Source organism: Vollenhovia emeryi, unplaced genomic scaffold (assembly GCF_000949405.1).
Source record: "Vollenhovia emeryi isolate VEMERY1.0 unplaced genomic scaffold, V.emery_V1.0 DF939219.1, whole genome shotgun sequence".
Classification (NCBI taxonomy): domain Eukaryota; kingdom Metazoa; phylum Arthropoda; class Insecta; order Hymenoptera; family Formicidae; genus Vollenhovia; species Vollenhovia emeryi.
This window is the reverse complement of record NW_011967147.1, coordinates 404770-419660: the sequence shown is the minus strand read 5'-3', so window position 1 is coordinate 419660 and position 14891 is coordinate 404770. Positions and strand designations below refer to the sequence as shown.

The following is a 14891-nucleotide window of genomic DNA, read 5'->3' as shown; positions in this document are numbered from 1 at the left end:
ACCTGCTGAAAATCTCGATCAAATTAAGGAATGTGATAAGAAAAATGGCGGTTTTAAAAAGACGGGAATTAGATAAAAAAAAATCATAAGAGAGATACGAGATCGTTAAGCATCGCGAAAGATCACTCGTAAATGACTAACTGAAAAACTATCGTAATTAAAAGGTGCGTGCGTGCCCGTTAATGACTTTACTTTACGGAAACGGAGAGTCGACTGTCGTTCGGGAAATGCCGAGTGATATATTACTCAAAGCCTTTCGTACTCTTCGTAGTACTCGTCGCAAGTTTTAAAGTTTTAAAGCTGCACGTCCAAACCTGCCTCATTTCAAATTCAAATTCAATAAAAATGCAGTTTGAAAGAAATTAAAAATAATATTTTTATTCTCTCCTTACACTTAGATATTCTATGTGTATATAGAAATTCAATGTATTGTAGAATGTTTTAATTTTCAATATCAGGTATGTTCTTAGTTAATTTCATTATACACATAAATCTCTTTCTCTTGACACCTGTTTTGCAAAAAAGAGACTTAACTTTTATATTGATTTCAGATCAGAGAATCTTGGCAAATTTAATCGAAAAGAGTTATTGAAAGCATTATATATATTATATATTTTTATTTCTTCGGTAAAAGAGGCACTTAAAAAATTTTATATCACGCAGAAAAGTGACAACCCGATAAACTGTCTGCGCTTGGATAGATCGCAACTTTAGGTACGCTCTTGGATACATCGTGTCCGATCTCGAAAGTTTAGCAGACTCCGGCCTCGGCGTTAACTCGACGGAGTTACGATACTAGACTAGAGAGGCTCGTATCTCGGGGTTTAATGGGATCGGGACAAAGTGGCCGCGGAAATTCCGCGGCAAAATAAAACGAGATAGCGCGGCGCGAGGCGCGCAACTTTTAAAACTACGGTGGAAAATGTAATTTACCGTCGATGCGCGACCCGCGCGACAATTCCCCTGCTTTGTTCCTACGAGTTAATTACATGCAAACAATTAATTAACCGCGCGCCCATCGGCGTACCGTTTGTCTTCGCGAGTGCTCCACCGAACTGCCCTTCGCTCCGTCGGATTATTTATCGCAGGTGATGCAACTAATTTCCGCGACGAGTTACTTTAACTAACTAGAGCGTAACTAATTTCCTCTTCCTTGCATGGATTTTAAAACAGAAATCTACTGGATAACGGGATTAAATCCTACTAGATAGAGATAGCCTCGCGGACATTTGAGATAATCAAAGTAAAAATTTTGCGTGCGGTATCAAATTAGTGTAACACAATCAGCGAAAATCTCCAGTATGTCGGAATTGATGCCGACAAATTCCTTTTTAAATTCTAAATGATACCACTTTCATTCATTATGACCATTACCTTTTAATAACCGTCATGTGGCTCTATCATACGTTATATTCGTAATAAAATTAATTTGTTTTATAATCACGACATCCCATTTTCAATTCTCTTCCATAAAAAAAAACCATTCTTTTAATATACATTTGCCGCAGCAACATAAAATAAGACTTTTTCATTTGTATTTGTTTAAACATGTGCAAATTTTTATACTAAACAAATACATAGTATCACAAATTAATGATGTTGTTATGTTATGGATGAATATATGGAAGATGAATTAAAGAAAATAAACCTGTGCAGCTCACGTTTATCGAGTCTTTCAATTAAATCTCCCATCACACATCTCTCCATTTCAAAGTAAATATTTGTGTCATTTTATTACTGCAAATTTAGTTTTTTGATTCAAACGCATCTGGTACCGTGTATCTCTACGGTATTACGACGTAACGAGGATACAGAACCGCGAAAGGGATTAATTAATAAATAAAAAGCAGATAAATGTGAAACTGTTAGTTCGCTCACCGGTTCTCCATTTTGCACTGGCCTTCTTGAATCTTGCAGTTGGTTTTGAAATCCTTGAAGATCTGACTGCAAGGTTTCCCACGTAGACAGAGATTAAGCGCATGATTGCACGTCGGCAATGCGTCTATCGGATATGGATCTTTGTCTGCAAAGACATCAAAGAAGGTGAGTAAATGTTTTCTTAATGAGTTCCACGAAACTTAATCATACCAACTGAAACTTTTGACTCAAAACAATATTATCTTTTATAGGAAAATTAAAATTTGTGGAAAAACACCGCACACGCATACAATTTTCTGGACAAATTTGAAGGAATAAAATTGATAATAATACATGCGCAATTTTGTGCATAAATTTCTGAACATTGCTCTCGAGATTTCTGCTATCTGTTAATTCCTTTCTCAATTGCTTTTCTACCTAACAGTCGTACGTTGTTTATACAATTATTTGCACAGTCAAGATGGCTCCATTATAACACATCTGCTGGCAATAGATATTTTTGTGTGTCCCAAATCTTTTTTTCCTTCACTCCTCATCGAAAAAGTACAGAAATATCCTGATGATTGACAACTTTCTTACTCTCCCCCTCTTCTTTCTGTCATCTCTTTTATTATATTATCGTACCTTTTATTATAGGTACATTTGGATGCCGTCAAATTAAACATGTTAAACCGTGACCTTTTCTCGAGATTTGTGTTATTCGCGTCAATCTACGTTAGAATAGCAATTGAAAAGCTATTTTTGTATTATCTAACTCGCTCTTTGTCACAAAAATTTTTAGTTTCGCACTAGCAAAGCTAGAAAAAAATAGAAAAAGCTCTACGAGTACATTATACTTTTTAAAATATTCACAAACGGTTCTAATTGTATCTGTGTGTACGTGCGAGAATGTCCCGACCATTTCAAAAATTTTCAAAATTGCGGGCCATGAAGCTCCTAAAGTTTTGAAAAATCTATCCCGCTTGACTCGTATCACTCGACACAACATACAATTTAGCCCGCGGTTTGCGGACTAATTTTTTTTTGCGGCCTTGCTTCCTGCTTCCGCTTCCTTTTTCGAGGCACGGGAGCGAATTTAATCTCATTAAGTGCCGAAGCTTCCTGGTTTCGTAGCCGGCGCCGGCTGCACGGCGGGGTTTCCATTATCCGCTGCGCTCTCGTATGACCGGCTTTCGGCAGGATAAATGTAATTAAGCTGCGATCCGGAGTGGCCTAATTGCACAACTTATTACTTCGTCAAATTATATTCGAGCCTCTATGCGCGTTCACGATTTAACCTGATCTACGTAACTCGATGATCGATGGTCTGCTTTTTATTCCAACCGATTTAATCGTCAGCGATTAATAAACGCGAGTGATCTTTGACAAGATCAACCGTTGACTTGAAAAACACTCTTTCTCCATCTACAACTCTGTATACATGGGTCGACATTAAGAAATTGTTCGTTAAATTAAAGGAAAAGAAGACATCACTGTAAAAAAATCAGGAAAGCGACAACGCGGCAAATATTAAGTAAGTAGACTATCGACCCACTTCAGTGAACCCAAAAGCAACTCATCGATATTTGAACTGTAAAGAGCTTTTACGAAGACAACGATTCTCTCCGGGACGGGAAGTGGGTTGGAGAGATGCAAAAAAAAGTAATGGGTAGAAATGAAGAGGAGCGCATCGGGAATTATCCATGAATCATTTGGAAAAGCTCAAAAGACTTGGTAGCGCGCATGAACGAGCCCACGGGAATATCAACAATGAAACCCGTAGGAACAAAGTTACATAGAATGGTGGGTGCGAAGATCGGTCGAGCTTTCATTTTGTCTTTAAGAAAAACGCCGAAATAGCCTCTACAATCGATTTATTCTGAGTTTCGAAAATCATACAGCGTTTTGCGACGGCCGTAAAGCTGTGGGTCGTAGCTTGACATCGAAAATTATTAAGTACACTAATAATTATGTTAAGCTTTTCCAACACTTTTAGTTATACTGGAATAGAACAAACAACAAAACTAAAGACCGATTAAATGTAATAAGATTATATATTAGATAATTTGTTTAAATATCTTAACGTCAGAGATGGGTAGCGAATGCGAGCTATTATTATAATAATTATTATAATACATCTGCATTTTACATTCTACTATTATATTGCCCATGACTATTTTAGAGACTACGCCTTATTACCTGCACTGAAAAATATTTCTGGTTGAATATGGACGAATCAGATAATTCCTTTAGGATTTACCAGAATTCCTGTAATCCTACAGAAATTCTGGTAAATCCTAAAGGAATTCTGGTAAATCCTAAAGGAATTATCTGATTCGTCCATATTCAACCAGAAATTTTTTTCAGTGTGCGTATGGCTCGCATTTGCCTTTCCTACCCTCCACTGGTTTTTGAATTGAATCGCCAGTAATTAGTTAACAATTAGGTAAAGTGTAAAGGGCTCGGAAACGCTCACTCGAAAAGTGCCTTGCAACCCTGAGGGGAATCAATAAAGATATTATATATGTATAAGTTAACAATTAGGTTGCATAATCCGATACAATTGGGTACAGGAAACTTCCTTCACAGGAAACTCTGCGCCCATACAGTAATCACGCGTTTCTAGGGAGATATAATGTCTCTGTAGTGACAATCCGAACGTATGTATTGAACTAATATAATTTACTTCCTTTTTTAAATCATATTGTTACTAGCACGTAAGTATGTAATCTGACGTCCCCATTTCAGTCCAGTGGGCATTTAACCACATGCCATACGCCAACTGGAAATTGTAGAATTTACTTGAAAAGGGCCGAAACCCATGGCCGAAACGTTGTTAATAAAGGAAGTTTCCTGTAGCCAGTTGTGTCGGATTATTCAACCTTAATTGTTATACTTTGAGAGCCTAAATTTACTGGATTTTTTTAAATATCTTAGATTTTCTTTCAGACTCGATTTCAAGCTCTTGCTACGACATTAGAAAAGAATCCAACCATAAATATTCCAGATATAATTAAACTATCAATCCATTACCTTACTATGTATAGTGTCGCGTGGCATACGTCAGAAAATGGAAGATAAATATGTGCAACTGAAAATGACTTTTACCTCATTGCAAATATGGATTCTTACCTTTCCATTCCACGTAGTCGCACGGATGATCGAACAGGAAGTTCTGGAAGCTGTTGCAGTCCGGATCGACATGCGGTTCCCTGCAGAGGCACGTCGGTCGGAAGAAAGTGAAAGCCTGCAGGGTTTTCAGTGCCGCCTGACACTTTTTCACCGTCACCGTCGAGCACGCCACTGTAACCACGAAATTATTATTAAAGCGATGCAACAATGTTTCTGCCGGGTGACAAATAGCACGTGCGAATTTAGCACGCGATACCGGCCATCGCGCACAAATTGGCCTGACAGCATAACATATAAGCTGCGTGACTAACGGCGTACCGAATATAAGTTGTCCTATTGTTTGATAGAATTTATGTAAAATGCTCTATCCGTCGGCGGGCTTACACGCTACGCTTATGCTCTTAAATTGATACATATGTGATGGCTTTAAATCGACGCGAATGCGCGAGCGCGAAAAGCCGGCAATACGATAACGCATTCTCGCGGGGATATTATTTTTTGGAGAGCGAATCTACCCTGCAGATTGTTGTAAAACGCGATGACGCGAGATCTCCGTGGAACAATTAATTTCTCGTTCACTCCCGTTTCGACGTTGATCCGACCGTTTTCGTCGACAACAATCGAAATTCATAGAGTGCACAAACAATTTGTTAAGCTGACGTTTCTGTGACTATAAATGGAACTAACAAATAACAGACGCGAAACATGAAAGCGGGCCGAAGATTAAAAACTACGTAAGATTATTAAATAAATTATTTGTCTAAATATTCTTTTGTAAATTGCGATATTTCTTCGCATAAGTTAAACACAAAATGTCGTGTATTATTTAGTCCAGATATGTAAGACATTTATAATTTAGAATAAAATAATTTAGGAAACAATCATAAACGTAAAACAGAAACAGTAAAAATTTATGTTGACGCTTTTAGCAGAAGTGTGCTTCAACATTAATAAAACAAATATGAATTATTACGTGGCGCGATATTCATACAAGCAATGTGTAAAATGCATCAAGCTATCAGAAAGATGTAAACTTTATGGAAACTTTGGATTACATCGAATATCCCGCCGCATGTGCGTATACACGTTCGATGTTGGATTCAAAATAATTGCGAAATTCGGACAAAAGTAATTATATGCAATGCTCGAATGAATTTATCAACAATATCGTACCGGGTTGTGATGTAGCAGCTACAATTATTTGTCATAGTGCACATTCGTACTTTAATCGCGCCGCAAACTAGACGGTGACATTAATGTATTATTACGCAGCGTACGTGCGCAATGCGGTTCACTTAACATATTTATCGTAGTCAGTTTCTTAACTTTCTTAACTTTAAAAGAGATACATTATATTTATAGATGCACAATTAAGACCGCTGAAATGTTACATACATAAGGTATTATAAAGCGTATCTAAAATTATGTAATCCCAAAAGTGAATGTTATTGCGAACAGTTTCTCAAAGTAAACATTTGATCATAATATGGAGAGAAAAACTCGGTTAAAATAAAAAACTTGGACTTTACAAATCTATAATTACAATCTGCTCAGCGGAAATATTTACGAAAGAAAATTCATTATCTAATTGCAAAATCTCGTATCGTTTAATTTAATTTAAAACTTAATAAATGCATTTGACTGAATTAAATAAGTGTTAATAATTTTACTCCTATTCAATTACTCTCAACATTTATTCATACATAATGTATGTATAAGTATAAATATATTTTATTATTTGTCTATATAAAAATATTTAATCATCTTTTAACGTTCAATTTTACGTTATTTCTTTACGCATTGAATGATTCTTCATAAAGCATCTTGCCCGGCGCGACTGAGATAATTTCGATGCTCTAAACGTTTTCTTTTAAAGCCGTGCCAGGCTTCATTCAAGATTCAAGCATTCCCAGCTTAATTAGTACAATGTCGTTCGGAAAAAGAATGGAAGTGAGAGAGGGCGCCTTAATTACTATCCCGAGACACCGTAAGTTTCGTAATAACCGAGCGTTGGCAGACTATAAGTAATGAATCCAGATGTCGGCGTTACCGTTGTCGTCGTCGCCGTCGTCGCCGAATGTCAGACAGAAAAATGACGGAGCAGCAGCGCGAAAGTTTCAATTACATTCTGATGTTATCACCTGACGCTTCCTTGCCCCTCTTCAATTCATTCCAACGTTTCCAATGTTCAACCCCATCCCGGACCGTCCCGCTCTTGCACCCACGTCCTTTCATTAAACACGAAGCAGGGCACTTAAAAGGGAATATCTTCGGTAGTTCGGAACTTACAGACAAAAAAGTTTCTGCGAAGAGTTTCAGGAGCTAATATTGTGACAGGAGAGTAATCTCTTACTGGGTCAGTTGTTCCGAGTCTTCTCGAAGGGAATACTAATTTACGTCGGTCTTCTGGCAGGCTAGATTGCACGATTTCCGACGCGGTGGCAAAATTCGAAGATCGAGGACTGGGAAATTTATTGATTGAGATTCAAAGTGGAATCGAATAGAACCTTCTAATACGTTACTAACGGAGAAATTGGATCTGACAATATCCGTAAATAAAGGATTCTAAAAAATAATATTAGCCCGACAAAATATAATATAATAAAGATACATAAATGAAGAGCTTACTTATTAACGACAAAATAAATATTATTTCGATCAAATGGCAATCCATAATAAAAATAATAGCTTTTAAAAAAGAAAACTATAACAATAATGTAACATTATCGCAGTAATAAAAGTTTTAAGTATTTTATTACTCATAATGAAAAATATATGAAGTCACAAACTAATTTTCTGTTTCAAACTTCCCATCTTTTCATTAATTAGCAATCCATTAATAGTTTCAAATAACTATTTTGATTTAAGTTTTGATAAACTTGATAATTACTTTTCGTTACACTGGTTCTTAACAGTTTCTTGAACAAGTCAATCTATTATCTGTAACAATTATATCAAATCGAATATTGCATTATACGAACTTTCTGTGACGAATCAGGAGTAATCGAATTGTAGTGAAATGAAAAGTCGTGTAGTATTGACGGCGACAAAATTAATAACGTTTGAAAGACATATTTCTGTATGGTGCAGAAATAGAAGTTGCCTCTGTGATTTCGCGTTCCATTAAAATATACCGAGATATTTACGTAAATTTCCATCAATGCTATAAGAGTATAATTGGGAATTTGTCAAAATAAAGAGTACCGTGATATACATGACTATATGGGCTGTGGCTACGCAAATAGCAACAAGCGGAATAAAACATGACGGACGAGAGAACGTTTCCGACAAATAAAGCTAATCCATTATACCGTTCGAAAGAAAATAATTGACAGAATTAATGATAATATATAAGCCGTGGGATATTTTTAAAGAAATTATTAGCGGAAAGGTACTAAGGGAATTAAATTGAATTGCGGAGAGATATTTTTCATTTATTGGCAACTTACCGCAAACGACTGATTGACAATCAGATTGTTATGGTGATTATTTTGTATATCATTGCATAAATATTACTTCAATTTCCGTTGCTTGCGGAATATTCTTATAGATTGCCAGTTTTCAGAAAATGTATATCCATTACGGGAAAGTGTATTATGTAGCACACGCGCACGGGCAGGGAGAAAAAAGCTGGGACGTGGCAAACAAACTATCAGCCGCTAGGAAAGTCGGGACTTTTCATTCTCGTGCAGCGAGAGCGAGGAAATATGTACGAGAGCGCAGCTTTGAATTCGGCGCTCGACTATCACTTGCAGGCACGTAACTGTACCTGTTTTTGACGCGTTTGTGCTTTCGAACAGCTGTAATAATTACAACCAAAATTTATCGCAATATTGCATTGTTCATAATAATTTTAACTTACTTACCGATTGAACAAAAGTTATGCATTTTACAAACGCTTTTGCAAAATTTATTTTACCGATACAGGTACGTTCGCTATTTCCCGTGTTCGCATCGCAATGACTAATAATAGAAGATAAATAATAAAATAAGTATTAAATAAATCGGAAATATAAAGTAAAGTAGATAATCACGCACACACCGTTTCAAGACATGGAACTTTAAGAGGCAATTATTTCTTTCTTTAGTATTATTTTTAAGATGTACACTACCAAAAAAATGTTTGCTACCGTAGCGAATCATGATTTGCGAAAAATATTTTGCTGCACTAACTATAAATTTCTAAACCACACAGTTTGCTGTCGCACCTAATACAATAGGCACAGTAGTAAAATGTTATGTATCACAATTAAATATTAGCTGTCCATATTTTATAACTGAAATTTAGTTACCACATGCAGTTTTTGACTACGGCAGCTACAATTTTCCGTGTAGGTGTACATAAAATTCTTTACATAGAACTTTTATACATTTCTCATTTCAACGATACAAATTTGAGAAGCATGTTCATCAAATTATTCATAAATCTGTTTAATAAATATATAACGTTATTTTATTATAGTTAATAATTAGTCATTCGTTTTAATAAATTATTAGTCCCGTTACACAAGAAATATGGATTGATTCTAATCCTTTTGCGGCTTTCGCACAGTAAATTATGTTTATCCCAAATTACTTTTAGTTTTACCTGTCGACCGATTTTCATATAGACACTACAGAAGCTGTTCTCGAACGGGACACGCGCACCCTGCCATTTTCGCACGCGAGTTAAAACCCGAAGCGAAAATTTCTTGCCGAAACAATGTCGAAAATAAATAAGGCTCGACTCTCGTCCCGCGAGGTCCTGCTCCGCTTTAATTATCGGGGTGTGTATCCGGGAACATCCTGCGGTGATGAACGGCGCCGCGGCTCCATAAAAAGCGCGAGCGTTCCAGAATCGTTCTACCGTGAGCTATAATTCATGGATGGAAAAAAACAGTATCGGAAAAAAGTGCGCCGGAGAGAGAGAGAAAAAGAGAGAGGGGGGAGGGGAAGGGAGAGAGAGAGAGAAAGAGAGCGGTCGGGAAAAGTTGCAGTCTCCGCGCCGAAACTGACGACGCGTATTCTCTCCTCGCGGGTTCGCGCTATCTTCCTCCCGCACTGACGCCATTGTGCTCGAGGGTCGTGCATGCCGCTTTGGCATAACAACGTACATTGTACTTCCGAACAATGCTATCCTTCTGTCAGCCTGTACAACCAAACCTCCCCTCCCCCCCCCCCTTCGCCCCGCGTCGCCGTTGCTCCCCGCCTTATCGCGTGGCGGGTGCTCATCCCTTTTTTTTTCCCCCGAGCCGGGCTTTTTGAGGGAATAAACGACACCACGATTGACAGTTAAGGAGGGTGCGAATAGCTCGTGTCATTTCGGACAAGCACCGTAAAATCGAAAAATTGATGAGCTAACCTTAGGGGGCTGTTTTCTTTTCTTTTCTGAAAAGTGCTCCTGCGATCCGATACAATTCTTTTCGATGATTATCTGTTTCCCTTGTAAGAATATTTCTATATCGCGCCAATTTGTTCTTCGTCAGCCGAAAGTAATTCCGAACTTTCAAAGAGAAGGTAGAGACAGAGCGGAGCCGTCGTACAATTTGGTTATATATTGCAACTTCAATAACACTACTGTTATAATAAATGTACAATGAGATAGTGAGATTATTCGGCCAAAATAATGAATTAAGAAAAATGTCCTCGGGGGGAAAAAAAAATGGCTACTTCATCCATTAGTGATGCTAAACGACGATGAGTAGCAGCTGCTCACTCAAAAACTCGCTCAACCTGATGACGCCGGATTTCAAAGTCCACTCAAACCACGCGGCCCTACAACTCCCGCGAAAGTACTGGGTCAAGAATTTCCCTCGATCCTACGGTAATGGCCGTTACATTGCTCCCCCCTTGCAAAAAGTTTTGTCGGGGGGACGCGCGACTCAAAAATTTTTATAATCCTTCGTTAAAGCAAAAAGGCATCCTATTTATAATTTATCGTATAAAGCAACTGTTGTCAACGGTTGTTATCTTATGTTTATTATCACAAATAATGCAGCATGAATATACTATTCGATATACATTGTGTTTACAACAAATAAATAATAGACCTAAGACGGGAAGAGAACAAAATGTTTAAAGAAAATGAAAAAAAAGTAAATTCATGTGACACTTATAAAGTCTTCCGTCATTGGGTGAAAAAAACCCTCCTCGAATGCCGCTGTTCCCTCTATCTTGGAGTTATTGTTTTAGGTTGTAGAGCGTAAATGGAATTCGCGCAAAAACAGGAGTGACGCGCTTTACTCTCAGTTTCTAAGTTGAAAATTTGTCTACAATTCTATCCCCTCAACTGCTTCCCACTGTTTGCTCGTCGAAAAAATTACATTCTGAACTGTCAATTCGAATTATTTATAATGGTGGCACGTCAGTTGCATTTTGCTATGGAAATTTATATAATTATCGGCAAAATTTATATTTTTTTAGTCAAACAATTATGTTTAAATTAAAATATAAATAGAAACATATTGTAATCTTTCGATTGTTTTGAATTATCACGAATAAATGTGATCTACCGCACAAATTTCTAACTATTTCCAAAAAGCCTGTCTCGTTTATAATTAACTTGTATAATAAATTACTTGCTATATATATACGTATTTTAACTTTGTGACTAGCGCGATAATTGTTTGTACTCTTTCAATAAGTATAGAAATGTAGAAATAAATAGCTACGAGCAGGGTTGGTATTGGCAATTAATGTTGATTTAAATTATACAATATGCAAACATTTCTTTAATCAGATTGCAAATTACTGTATAATTAAATCGTGGCTATTAAAATTAATTAACCGAACAATTTTGTAATTTCCTTTTTAATTTTACAAGGTGTATGCAAATGATGACGTTTATTAATTTGTAGCAGCAACATATTTATGCCGATCAATTGATATCAAGGTATGACGTCGCGGATTATTTACGTCTGTAATTCAGTACCGCGTGCAAATCAACGTGCATCGTACGCTCGATTATACATGCCTGAGCTCACGTTCTCGCGCCGCGTTCAACGACCTGATTAAAGGTAAAATCGAGCTCGCGTTCCGGCGCGTTACTCCTATTCCAACTATCGTTAGATTATCAGTTCGATAACGACCGATAAACCAGCCATCGTTTCATCATCGATAAAGCAAGCCTCGATCCTGAATCAACACGCAGAGAAAATATCTTTCTCGTATCTCTCGACACAACTGATGGAAGCATGTTCCACGATAATTACTAGACCTACCAAGAGACCTATAAAACACCCGAAGCTGTACGTGATTTGGCACAAAAATGTTTTGCCAATTTTTATAGAGAAACGTAACCATTAAAAATTAATATAATGCAATATTGATAAATGTTTATATTTATATTTTTTATCTCATACAAAATACGCACACTGAATATGTTATGGATTTCAGTTTAATCTTTCCCACCCAACGTACTTTTTAATTTGTTTTGCATATATCCGATGTGAATTACGAGTGCCACGAGCTTTCAAATAGCAGTGAGTGCTGGGTAATCTGATATCGCGGGTGCATTCAATTGAATAAAATACACATAACGATAAATAAAATATAAGAATGTTGAAGATTCCACACTCCAAATAATAATAGCGAGTAGATATATTAATAAGAGCAACGCCAAGTGCACACGGTGCATTTTATTGGCAAAATAAGGCTGACAATAAGATAAAACTATTGGCATTTACAGAATATTTATTCTTTTAATGCATATAATCGCTTCGAAAATTTGCAACGGGGTCATTTTATCCTAACAGATTTGGAAAGATAATCACAGGGAGATAATCTGTGACGATTATTCGCCACCGTGGGGCGGAGTCGGGGTTAGGGAGAGTTTCCAAATCAATTTAACGCCAGTAACTGATTAACCAATGTAGAAAATTGCTTCACGACGCTTGGCTGGCAAATTCTAATTATAGAAATTCATTGCGAAAAATATTACCTCGGCCAGGGTTTGAACCTGGACCTTCCTACACTCTAGGCGGGTGTCCCACCAATTCGACCACTGAGGCATGTGGTAATATTTATTGCAATAAACACTACTACTGATGACATCTCCGCGTTTATTTTTCTGCTAGAACTGCGCGCCGATTCGAGTTGTCGGCTGTACACAGAACTAGCGAAACGCGATTTTAAGTATCCCCGTTCCCTACCTTTTTTCGCAATGAGAATTTCTTTAATTAGAATTTGCCAGACAAGCGTCGTCAAGCAATTTTCTACATTGGTTTCCAAATCAACTTCGTGTACAAAAGAAAAAGAAATAATTCGTCTTGTTAATCCGAACGTTACATATACGCCTTTTCTTTCCGTAAGAAGAAGAGAGTATGTTTGGCGTAAACTAGTAAGAGAGGCTGTCACATTTTTGGAACCAAGATTAAATCCGTAAACGAAAACTTACTACAAGTAACTAATCGAAGCAAGAAATAGCTAGGAGAGAGGTCCTAGCGATTGACGCATGTACAGTGATAAACAGAATGGTTGCGACACTTGTTTTTCAGTGAATTTAGAAACGCGCATTTAGATTCAGGTTTACGCTCCGAAGCATTTTTTCTGAGAAAAGTTTTACTTGAGAAATATATTGAAAACGCTCAAAATGGTTTCAGACTGGCCATCGAGTAGAATATTCCTCGGAGAAAGAGATTTCAGAACGTAACTTAACAAAAGTGTCACAACAATTCTGTCCATTACTGTACTAGTGAAAGAGAAAACGAAAAAAGAACAAAAACCGATAAAGACAAAACTAAAGAATAGACTTGTCTACTTTCGCAACATAATCATATTAAGAATTCGCGACAAGATTGTACGTTATTTTGATATTCTGTATTCAAATGTGATACATTCTTTTGCTTTATAAGTATTTGCATGTCAAAGAATTTTAATTCTTCCGAAATTGTGTTAATATAGACATCTAGACAAGAGCCAAGGATTGTAGAATATTTATAGAGTGCGTGAGTATAAGTAATCCGAGAGATACGAAATAATATGTATAGTTATTTATAAACAAGAAGACGTGGATTGTTAGATGTTAATAAATAAGAAAAGACACTTATTAATTTATGTAGATAGCCCTTGTCTGCTATTTTTGTCAACTACTATTTAAAACTGGGTCAAACGGAGGCCACGAATAATTTAAACAAATTGCAAGTATATTAGCCGATACTAGGTGAGTTTTTAGTTATCGATTGGTCGCTTTAATAAGAAATAGCTTGTATTATTTTTAACAAAGCAATTCCGAAAATATTTTTCCATAATACAATCTTTCTCGATATTCTCAACAGACGCAAGGCAATGTGAGTGGTTTTATTTATGATTTGGCGCTTATGCAGGCCGCCATATTGCCTCCGCAGTTCTGAAATATCACCGCGCTGCGTTGAATATATTCTGCAATAACTACTCGCCGGCCCACGGTAACGATGTAACAAGCGTTCTTTCTGTTCCGTTTGTAAATAAGTGAGAGGCAAATATTAAGCGACGTCGCGCATGGCATGTCACTTGTATATTTATTAATACAATCCTGGTTGGTATTTTAATACTAAAAAGGATGTGCATAGGCTCGACGTTGGACTTTTAGAGCGAAATCCAACAGATACTTCGTAAAGACCGTGTCAAGCAAGAAAAAGAAAAGTACATGGCGCAATTGAAACGAACACTTTTCGTGCAAAACTTTACACATAGATTTTACTACAATATTGTTTATTATTAAGAATTAATGACATTTAATAAATCCAAAAACTTATCCATTTTTACTACCCTTAAGAAAAAATGCAGCCAAAACTGATAAAAAAACTGGGCACTAACTGGTGGATAACTGATTATTGAAACTGATGACAGCACGATCAGTATATTGAAACAAGTTACTGATAAAAGAAACAGTTGTACCAGTTACTGATAAAAAAACTGGTCAATAATGGTCCAGTTTTATTCAA

At 36.7% G+C, this 14891-nt stretch overlaps 1 protein-coding gene across 1 annotated transcript in view; it reads right to left on the bottom strand.

Annotated features, from left to right (window-relative positions):
- Positions 1-14891, bottom strand: part of LOC105560848 — a 193972-nt gene that overhangs the window by 160482 nt on the left and 18599 nt on the right. The window contains exons 2-3 of the mRNA XM_012010321.1: positions 4990-5160; positions 1879-2023 (exon numbers count right to left, since the gene is read on the bottom strand). Coding sequence (XP_011865711.1) covers positions 1879-2023; positions 4990-5160 — 316 coding nt within the window. The remainder of the gene's footprint in view (positions 1-1878; positions 2024-4989; positions 5161-14891) is intronic.